We start from the raw sequence: 10,538 nt of genomic DNA, 5'->3' as shown, positions 1-10,538 counted from the left end.
CCTGCAAAGAAGACCAAGAAAGCTGGAGAAAGACTGGGAGAGGGTAGAATCATGAATCTAAGGCAGGAAAGGATTTAAAAAGAAGGAAGTGGTGATCTGTTCCCAAAGCAGTTACAATCTGAGAATGATTTGCAAACTTGAATAGCACAACTGCATTACTCAATTAAGGCATTCACAGAGACAGCTTCAACTTCATGGGAGAGAACCTGTGTCCCACTTTTCAACAGGAACAATGTCAAAGAATTTGTAGCCATCATTAATCTGTTACAAGAGTTACTAAGATGGAAGCAACAACTGTTGACAAGTCTTCCAAAGAGATTTTTTTTTTTTTAACAGAGGAGCAGAGAAAGAGAACAGTAAGTAGTTAGAATATGAGATCAAAGAGCATTTTCCCCAGAAAACTATGAGGAGTGACACTAAAGCATGGGGGAATCTGAGGGCAATATTCCAGAAAAGAGGAAGAGGTGGATGTTGTAGGAGAGAGAAATTGTAACTGGGACCAAAATCCTTGAGAAGAAAAGAAAAAAAGGGAGCCCAGAGTAAAAAGAAGAGCTGGCCTTTAGCGAAGCAGGAAACACCTCACTCATGGTAACAGGAGAGAAGGCAGAGATGGGTATGTGGAGGCACCTCCTACTCTGCTTTGCTCAGTAGGGCTCAGAGGGCTCAAGCACAGCCCTCTCTTCCTTCTGTGCCTTTCCAGACTGAGTCACGGTGATCAAGTTACTGAACCCTTCTGAGCCACCAGGATTAGAAGCTTGTTAGCACAAACTGAGCGCTCCTCAAAGCTCGTCTCTCCTTTCCCACAGCTATTTCCTCTAATCTGCTTGTTTTACCCCCCTTTTCACTCCGTCTAGGCAGCTCATTCTGTCTCCTCTCTTTAAAGTGTCTCAGCGCTGACCTCAAGCCTGCGGTGCAGGGGGCGGGGTGAGCAGCCCCACGGGGAGGGGTGGGACCAACCCTGGGCAGCCCGAGGCTGCAGGCAGGCAAAGTCTCTGGTACATCTCCTATCTTGGGTGCATCTGTCTGTCCATTCTTCCAAGGTCTGTCGGACCATGGCGAAGCTGATGGTGCTCACCCTCTTGGGGCTGGGGCTAGCACTCTTCAGGGATCATCGGTCTTCTTATCTGTAAGTTGGGTTGTGCCGAGGGCTGCTGCATGGTCCTATCTGTCCCACCCTCTAGCCTGGCCCAGGAGGCTCCCCTGATTCCCAAGCAGGTTCCAGGCTCTCAGAAAATCTTCAGGCAAGTGCTGGCCTTATCTGCCACAGCAATTTCATAAATAGCCCACTTTCCCCAGCCACCTGGAAGCATACCCTTGCTCTCCGTCTGGGAGAGAGGTTAAAAAGACTCATGGGTGTGAGCGGCCAAGCTGTTGGCACACACAATTTTTCATGAATATAAGTGTATCTTGGCTACAGATTCACTTCTCAACTTTTTTTTTTTTGTCTTTTGTCTTTTTTGTTGTTGTTGTTGTTGTTGCTATTTCTTGGGCCGCTCCCGCGGCATATGGAGGTTCCCAGGCTAGGGGTCCAATCGGAGCTGTAGCCACCGGCCTACGCCAGAGCCACAGCAACGCGGGATCCGAGCCGCGTCTGCAACCTACACCACAGCTCACGGCAATGCCGGATCTTTAACCCACTGAGCAGGGGCAGGGATCGAACCCGAAACCTCATGGTTCCTAGTCGGATTCGTTAACCACTGCGCCCACGACGGGAACTCCCACTTCTCAACTTTTGCTTCAAAACAGATAACCAGAGTGGCAGGGGGCGGGAGGCATGATATTGTGTGAGTTAGGAAAGGAGTTCCTGCCTTGGCTGCCTGGACATTCTCAATTTTGAGGCCACACTGTTAGGAGAGACAGAAAACTCGTGTGGGGAGAAGCAGGTAGGAAGGAATGCGCCACCTGCTCCAGTGGGGGCTGGGTGGGGCCAAGGGGAGAGAACACCGGCATTGGCATTTGACCTCCTGGGCTCTTGCTACATCCCTCCCACTGTAGGATCTTAAGCAAATGACTTTATATTTCTAACATTAGCTGCTTCAATAAACCTTGTATCGGAAGCATCTAACACTGTGCCTGGACATAGTGACTATTCAATAAATGTTAGTGCCCTGCTTTCCTTAAAGTATTTTATAAACCTTCAAGTACTCACAAGGGGAAAAAAATGTTTTTAAGACTATATCAGGAGTTTCACAGTAACTTTTTTAAGGGTTCAAAGTCTAGAGATCATCTCAATCCCTAAGGCTTAATCAGTAATACCCTGTTGTTATTTACTTTGAAGTAAAACATTACTAAAAATCAAACTGAACATTTGGGTTTTTTAGAAAAAAATCATATGACCCTATGGACTGCTAAGAAACTTACATTCAGAGTAGGTTTTATAACTATTGGGGTTTTCTTTTCTTCTAATGGTTGGTTATTTTGGGAATCACAAACTGTTAGAAAAATGTAAGAAAGAGTGATTTGGGGTTTTTAATCATGTAAAATTACCATATGTGGATTTTCATTGATCATAGTACTATTCGTTGCCAAAGGAGAATATATCATGTATTATGTACATACATAAAATAGTAATGTATATAAATATATCATATTTTATATATATATATATATATTTGTGTTCATTGTGGTATTACCTATAATGAAAATAAATGAGATATAAATGTTTGACACCCCTTCTAGTCTTTCTCTTTTTGATTCTCCCTAGGTTTGTTCTGCCCATATTTTTCAATCCTCCCCCCCCCACCACCACAGATGTCCTCTAAAGGGTTACAGATCTGCTAGGAAGGAGTGAGAATCTATCTTTCTGGTTTACCTTCCTTAATTTACTCTAAGGATGGCATCTGTAAGCATTTTGTGTATGCTTTTGTATAAAAGTATAGCTTTACCGTGACCACCCTAAAACGTTTCTCTCTCAACATCAGGTCTTAGCTTCTCTGATCCAATATTAATATCTCCCCACATTTGTTCCTTGGAACACATCACAAGACTTGCTCCATAAAAAAAGAGGCTCCTTGAACAAATACATTTGGGAGATATCTATTATCACCTTTTTTTAGAGAGCAGCAATGCATTCTGGCATACCGAAAGCTTTGAAATCTCCTTCATAACAAAACAAAAAAAGATTTTACTTTGTCATTTCACAGACTTATTTATCTACCTTCTTTACTCTCGTTTTTTGATACCATCTATAACGTCCTGTATAACTCTCCAGGAAACAGTTTGAGACAATTTATTCTATACCATTGACTTGCACTAAAACATGAATTTCAACTGAAAAAGTTGAGGCCTGGACTTGGCGGCAGGGGGAACTTGGCCTTGGTTTCTAGGCCCCAACCCTGATTCTGATTTGTCTGAAGGGACCAATGCACACTATGGTCATAGTTTAACATAATGTCAGTCTCTGTGAGTCCCCCTGTTAGGTTTGCCCATGTTTTCCTTTTGTGGATGAGATGCCTGTAGGAGCCTCTCTGCCATGGGGATGCTGCAGTGGGAAGACCCAGTCTGGTGCGTAAGTAAGAATTTAACTGTCTTACTTTCAGCACTTGGATCCGGCAAATGGGGAGGGAGCTTCTCAGGCCTTGAACTTCTGGTTATAATCTGATGACTGAGAAGGAAAAAGGAAAGTGGGAGTTTGGGGGACCTCTGGTTTTTGAATTAAAAAGAGGGCTAAAACAGCTGTGACAGGAGGAGCAGTGCAGGGCTAGAAGGATGGGTGGTTATGGAGATGGCAGATGGGCTGCCTATAAGCAGCCCAGATAGAGGGAGCAAAGGAAATCACACTCACTGTTTGAAGGGCTCTAAAACCTTGCTACTCAAAAGAACTGTGGACCAGATGCCTGAGCATCACCTGGAAGTCCTAGGATTCGCACGATCTCTGGCCCCACCCCACACTATTGAATCAGAATCAGCATTATTTCACAAGCTCCTCAGCGGATTTGTATGCACAATTCTAAAAGGAAGAGGGCAGGACACAACCTTTAAAAGAGCGACAAAGCCTTGAGGATGCAACAAAAACTGGTTAGAACTCATTAGGCTCAAGAAGGTGGAAGATTCGATTTCCAGTAGACCTTGAGCCTCATTATCTGCTCATTGTACTACATCAGCATGCTAAACCACAGCCCTCAGGCACCATGACAGTTCTCAGGCTGACCACAAAAGGCCAAAAAGTGAGCAGTGACCCAATTCCTGGATGTCCCCTCCTCTTTTTTTCTTTTCTTTCTTTCTTTTTTTTTTTTTTTTTGTCTTTTTACAGCCACACACCCGTGGCATACAGAAATTCCCAGGCTAGGGGTAGAATCTCAGCTGTAGTCGCTGATCTACACTACTGCCACAGCAACATGGGGTCTGAGCCACTTCCTCGACATCACAGCTCACAGCAACGCAGGATCCTTAACCCACTGAGCAAGGCCAGGGATAGAACCTGCATCCTCATGGATACTAGTCACATTCCTTTCAGCTGGGCCAGGAAGGGAACTCCTCCCCTTTCTTGAAATAGTTGGAATAATACTCCCACTATGAAATACACAACCTGTAGAAACTAACCAACCCCTGCAACATCCAGAGGACTCTAGCCTTCTGAGATGGAGGAGGACACGTTCTGTTGAATGTGCATCTATATTTTCACTTTACTATGGTTTGCTCTTGAAGCCTTTTCTTCCAGAAGCTAAGGATCCTCACTTGGCAGCCATCCCAGGAACTTGGCCAAGACCTGGGACATGACCACCATCTCTGCCCCATTTTCCTGCAACCGCTTTACAAAGGATATTAATAAATCTACTACTTACACCTCTTGCTGAATTCCTGTGACCAGAGACGTAAAGAACCTGAGCTTCAGTAAATCTTGAGACCAGTTGTTTCAGTCAGAAGACTGTGGGTTCAAGTTCTTTCTGAGGCACCACTCTGTTCCTCTTCCACCGGAGGCATGACTGGGGCTGAGTTCCATCTGAGGTGCGCCATTTCAAAAGGACATTCAAATCCTGCATCGCCCATCTTGGAACTTATTTTTATCCCCGTTTTAGGGATAAGGCCCCTAAAGGTCAGAGAAAGGCATGAATCTGCCCAAGGAGAGAACGGAAGAGATTACATGCTGAGACTTGCCGCAGGGTGGAAGTGAATCCCCAGAGAGGATACAGCCTTTTTTCTTCGGAGAAGCAGCAACGCAAACGTGGGCAGGTTCACAAGAAGTCAGAGTCCTAGGGCTGGAGGGAACTTCTGGAAGGGTACTGCATGTGTTTCGGGGGGCTCCCCTGATGCTTCTGAGCTGACAGCAGCATAGAGGAAGGAAATAAGAGCGCTCCCCAGGATCGATAATCTTCCCGGCCCATGTTTGTAGCCTGCGTCCGGTGGCTTGGCAAGGTGCGTACTCCGCAAGTCCGGAAATGCCCTGAACTACGACATAAACAGCGCCCCCTGGAGTGTGGAATTTGCAGCCCCGCGTCTCTGGGGCAACTTCCTTGTTCCTAAATTGCCCATTGCAACCTGTGAGACCACAGCATTCCTTTTCTCTAGAAGCAAATGGCAAAGCTAGCCTTATTTCTGCTACCCCCAGGCTCATTCCAGGCAACACACTCTAGTGGGAAGGGATCAATGGGGGAGTCCAACAGACTTGAGGTGCATCTAGTTTCTGCAACTTTTTTTCACCCTTTATTAATATAAATGTATTTCCAATTGCTGTTTCCATGAATTTCTGTATTAATAATATTTTTTTCATTTTAGTGCTAAATCATAACATAAACTCTTATAAGATTTTTATGCATCCATTAAACTCAACTCATGAAGTATGAACAACGTGCACTTAGAACTGAATGCAACTTGCCTAATACAGAATCTAAGTTTTTTAAGGAAACATAATTGTCGGACAGTAGTTGCAGAACTTACATGAAGGAACAATAAGACAAAATGTCTTACCAAACATCAAAATATATAAAGACAGGGAGTTCCCGTCGTGGCGCAGTGGTTAACGAATCCGACTAGGAACCATGAGGTTGAGGGTTCGGTCCCTGCCCTTGCTCAGTGGGTTAAAGATCCGGCATTGCCGTGAGCTGTGGTGTAGGTTGCAGACGCGGCTCGGATCCCGCGTTGCTGTGGCTCTGGCGTAGGCCGGTGGCTACAGCTCCGATTGGACCCCTAGCCTGGGAACCTCCATATGCCGCGGGAGCGGCCCAAGAAATAGCAACAACAACAACAACAACAACAAAAAAGACAAAAGACAAAAAAAAAAATATATATATATATATATAAAGACATTGTGATTCAAATTGCTATGGTACAATTCTGCAACTTTCAAGTCACTCTGTTACCAAACTGAGTTCTTGAAATTTTTAATTTAGTCAAGGCTTTATTAGGACTTGTGCTGCAGCAGGAGGGAGTGATCACAAGTAACAGGTTCACAGCTGTAGCTCCAATTTGACCCCTATCCTGGGAACCTCCATATGCCACAGGTGCGGCCCTAAAAAGCAAAAAAAAAAAAGAAAGAAAAAGAAAGAAAAAGAAAGAAAGAAAGAAAGAAAGAAAGAAAGAAAGAAAGAAAGAAAGAAAGAAAGAAAGAAAGAAAGAAAGAAAGAAAGAAAGAAAGAAGAAAGAAAGAAAGAAAGAAAGAAAGAAAGAAAGAAAGAAAGAAAGAAAGAAAGAAAGAAAGAAAGAAAGAAAGAAAGAAAGAAAGAAAGAAAGAAAGAAAGAAAACAAGTTCCCTTGCTCTCTCCCTGAGGGGGAGGGGGGCAAGGTGGTGCCTTAAATGGGGTGAGAGTAGGGTCAGATCATGCACAGTTCCCTGCTTTTGCTCAAGACATCTCAGAAGTGGCAATTAGTTTTTTTGGTCCTTTTGCATCTTATTATTCATAATTTGCCCCAATTGTACATACATGCAGTTATTTTTAGTCCCTTATATCTTCTTTGTATTCTGTTGCTCTAGGAGATGCTTGTCTATGTGAAAGAATTGTAGCAAAGGGCCCCAGGTCTCAGGTACCAGCCTTTCTCAACTTTACCATCCTGAGCCTGTTTCTCCACTGAAATATGATGGGATCATTATGCATATCACAACAGGATATATATAAAATATGGTACTTGAAAGATACTCTACACATGCTAGCTTTTATTACATGCTGTCTCAAAAATATACCTATGAAATATCCATCTAATGAATGATACTTGAAAGTATATTGTGCTAATACCTCATTGAGACCATAGGCTAAGGACATTTAACTCAGTGATCTCCACTATCAATGCAACCAACATCATCTTCTCCATCTGATGCACCAGCCTACTAATTCAACAAAACAATTCAGCAGACATCCACCAAGTATCTTCTTTTTCTTTGAGCACTGTGTTCATACAGGAAGTCACAGGGATGAACAGGACGCAGTATTCACTCACAGAGTTTACTGTGAGCAATGAGGCCACAAATTGATTACTGCAAAACAGTATGGTAAGAGACTCTGTAGATGTCTGAGGGTTCATGAGGATAAATAAAGGAGTTACTAACTCTATCACAGAAGATCAGGAGGAGCCACAGAGTGTCATGGGCAGGAATCTTCCTGGTGGATTAGCAGGATGGAGGGAAAACTTGCATGAGCAAGTGAAAGGAAGAGAGAAAGTGATATAGAAAAAAAAGTGTCCTTGGTGTCATGGCACCTGATTTCAAATCCTAATTTCATCCTTTTAAGGATAGTAAGACCCAAAAAGGAATACTGAATATTGAGGAATGTGCAGTGGCAGAAAGTAGACCAGTGAGGGTACTTATGGAAAGTTCCAGAATAGATTTCTCAATGCATAGCTAAAGTCCCTTGTTTTCTTTTTAAGGAGCTGGCACATGTTTCCAAATAATAATTCACAACAGGGAGTATGTGATTTCTGGCCACAGTTCAGCAGTTATGAATCAGCAACACATCTCTAACACTGAACTTTATCCCTTTGACCTGGAACATTTGGATTTAATGTTCCTGGACATATTTCCTGATAATTGAAAGTAAAATAGAAAAATATGAGCTGGATTATAGTAACACAAGCTGAACTGTCTCCTGGCACTTCCTCCAACTTTTTAAAAGCAGAGATACCTGTAAATTTTGCTTGGGCAGAGGACTGAATGTGATCTTTGCATTCCTATTTGCATTTCAATCCCAATTCAGTCACTTTATAATTTTCTATCCTTGGAAAACCACTTAATCTTAGTCATCCATAAAATAGGGGAAAATGATACCTCAGGGAGAGGTTTAAGTGTTAAACCAGAGTAAATGCAGTACCCTGAACCATAGTAGCAATGATTAGCCTGTTGAGATTTGACTTGCTTTGGCCATAAATTTGAACCCAAAGCAACTGAGTGCTGACTTAATGCCTCCTTATATAACCTGGGCTCCCTTTAACTGTGATATTTTGCCTTTTCCAGGTTAGAGATCAACTTCCATGAGAGAACCCTGAGTTAGAACAGGAACTGTTCAGTTCTGCTTTTCTCTGCCCTCTATGAACACATCAATTTAATGAACCTGGCAAGCCAGGCTGCGTGGCTTTTCTTCCTGTGTGATTTTGAGAAGCCTCCATACAGTTTTCTACAGTGGCTGCATCAGTCTACATTCCCACCAACAGTGTACTAGGGCTCTGTTTTCTCCACATCCTCACCAACATTTGGAATTTGTAGGACCAGCATTTTAAAGTAAATGAAATAGAACTGAATAGTGAAGAATATATCGTGTGTATTTGGGTGAATATTCTTTTCTAAACCTTGTTTCGTGTGTGTGTGTGTGTGTGTGTGTGTGTGTGTGTAAGAGAAAGAGAGGGAGGGAGAAAGTTTCATATGCATGTGTGTGTGACAGAGAGAGGTGTGTCTTTCTGCCACATAAAATGCTTTTCCTAATGCAGGTCTCAGCATGAAAATATGGTAAGCACTGCTCCATCACTTTCCCTTCTCTATCTTTATTGAAAACTTTTGTGATTATGATGTCAGATTTCTAATGCTGAAATATCTTTTTTGTTTCTCAGGTCATGGGGCAGATATAGCTTTCCTTTGAAGTCTGCTTTCTAAGTTTGTGTCCATCATTCAGGGACGCACCCTGTCCTTGCTGGCCAAGCCTTCCTCATCTATCCATTCATCTCTGGATCTCTAGCACCCAGACTGGTGGTTCTCTCCTCAGGATGAACTGTGGTGCTTTAACAAAGTGGCTTTAACAAAGCCACTCCTCGTCTCTTGGCTCAGACCCTCTTAGAAGGTAGAATTGGTAGCCAGTGGCATGGCTAGTAGGAACTTGCTACATTTTTTTCTGAATGAAAAGATGAAAGATCGGTCACCCCTAAATTCCTATTATTTTATACCATGTTGTTAAGAATTTATTCAAAGCATCCAGTCACCCCCAGCCCATCCTCCTACTTCCATGAGACTAAATTATCAGTGAGACAGGTGAAAACTTTCTCTGCCTATCTTTAGCCAAATAAGATTTCTAGGGATTGTTGGATAACTGTTAATACTCACTATGACAATATTGTGTCATTAGTTTTAAAAAAATGTTTATTGTTTGAATCTCTTGACTGTGCTAATGTTGTGGTCCATTTCTTTCAAATGCCACATCAATAGCTCTGCAATGCACAGGCAGCCTGCTGGTACTTCTTTCTCACATCTGTTCTTTTTTCCTTTGTCCTTCACTCAGATGTTCCCCATGATGTTTATACAATCAGATTTAATAAGGTGTGTGTGCGTGTGTGTGTGTGAGTGTGCGTGCACACACACATGCAATGACTTTTTAATATGCTAGACTGGGGTATGATTTTCTGAAGTTATAAACCCTTTATGCACACCTGCATTTGTCAAGTAGTACACCCCAAAGCAGATGCCCAGTCTAGGCTTTGGGGCCAGACGGGGCAGATGGGCAGGAGGCCCATCTGTCAGCAGCTCTAAAACATCGATGGATTAAATTGGAACCATGTTGCCATTTAACCCAAATTTCTACTTAGGACTCCTGACACAGCTGATGAAATAGTTCCTGTTCTGCCAAAGGGCACAGAGCCCTGGAGAGGACACCAACGTATCTCCTTTACGTATCTACCCGCCTCTGCTAAATAAATACTGAATGCTGTGCCCAGGGCCACAACATGTCTTGCCATGGCCTTGTCTGGTAGAATTGCTCAAGTTCCAGGGATTGCTAACACTGGGGTTGAAACCCAAATAAAGTACAGTTATGGAGAGTTTTATAGGCTGCTTACTTTTGCAACTTAGGTATAATTTCTGGATAGTTTTATGGGTATTTTAATCCCTTTTTTTCTCTCTCTCAGTACAAGAATGAATGCTTTCCGAGAAATAAAACCAGTAGAACTTCCTAACTGTAAATTAGTAAAAGGAATAGGTAAGTGTTTAAGAAGAGGAAGTATCTCACTTGAATTTTCAGTTTTATGTTATGATTTCTTCGACTACTACACCTGTTTAATTTTGTTCAAAAATAAAACTGTGAACCAGGAGAATGCTATTAAGTTATTCAGTAGTTGGTTATGAATATCAAACTACTTGACTTTTGAATTTACCAACCTATTGCTCAGGCTTTGACTGGTTTTTGATCATT

The 10,538-nt window shown here is 42.6% G+C and overlaps 1 protein-coding gene across 1 annotated transcript in view; it reads left to right on the top strand.

Moving 5' to 3' along the window:
* Positions 1-301: 301 nt before the first annotated feature.
* Positions 302-10,538, top strand: part of PON1 (paraoxonase 1) — a 29,751-nt gene continuing 19,514 nt past the window's right edge. Inside the window, exons 1-2 of the mRNA XM_047753795.1 lie at positions 302-1,126; positions 10,255-10,325. Of these exons, the coding sequence (XP_047609751.1) occupies positions 1,053-1,126; positions 10,255-10,325 (145 nt within the window). The 5' untranslated portion in view covers positions 302-1,052. The remainder of the gene's footprint in view (positions 1,127-10,254; positions 10,326-10,538) is intronic.

The sequence above is a fragment of the Phacochoerus africanus genome, chromosome 11 (assembly GCF_016906955.1).
Source record: "Phacochoerus africanus isolate WHEZ1 chromosome 11, ROS_Pafr_v1, whole genome shotgun sequence".
Lineage (NCBI taxonomy): Eukaryota > Metazoa > Chordata > Mammalia > Artiodactyla > Suidae > Phacochoerus > Phacochoerus africanus.
The sequence above is the reverse complement of the archived record's forward strand: the minus strand, read 5'-3'. Positions and strand labels throughout refer to the sequence as shown.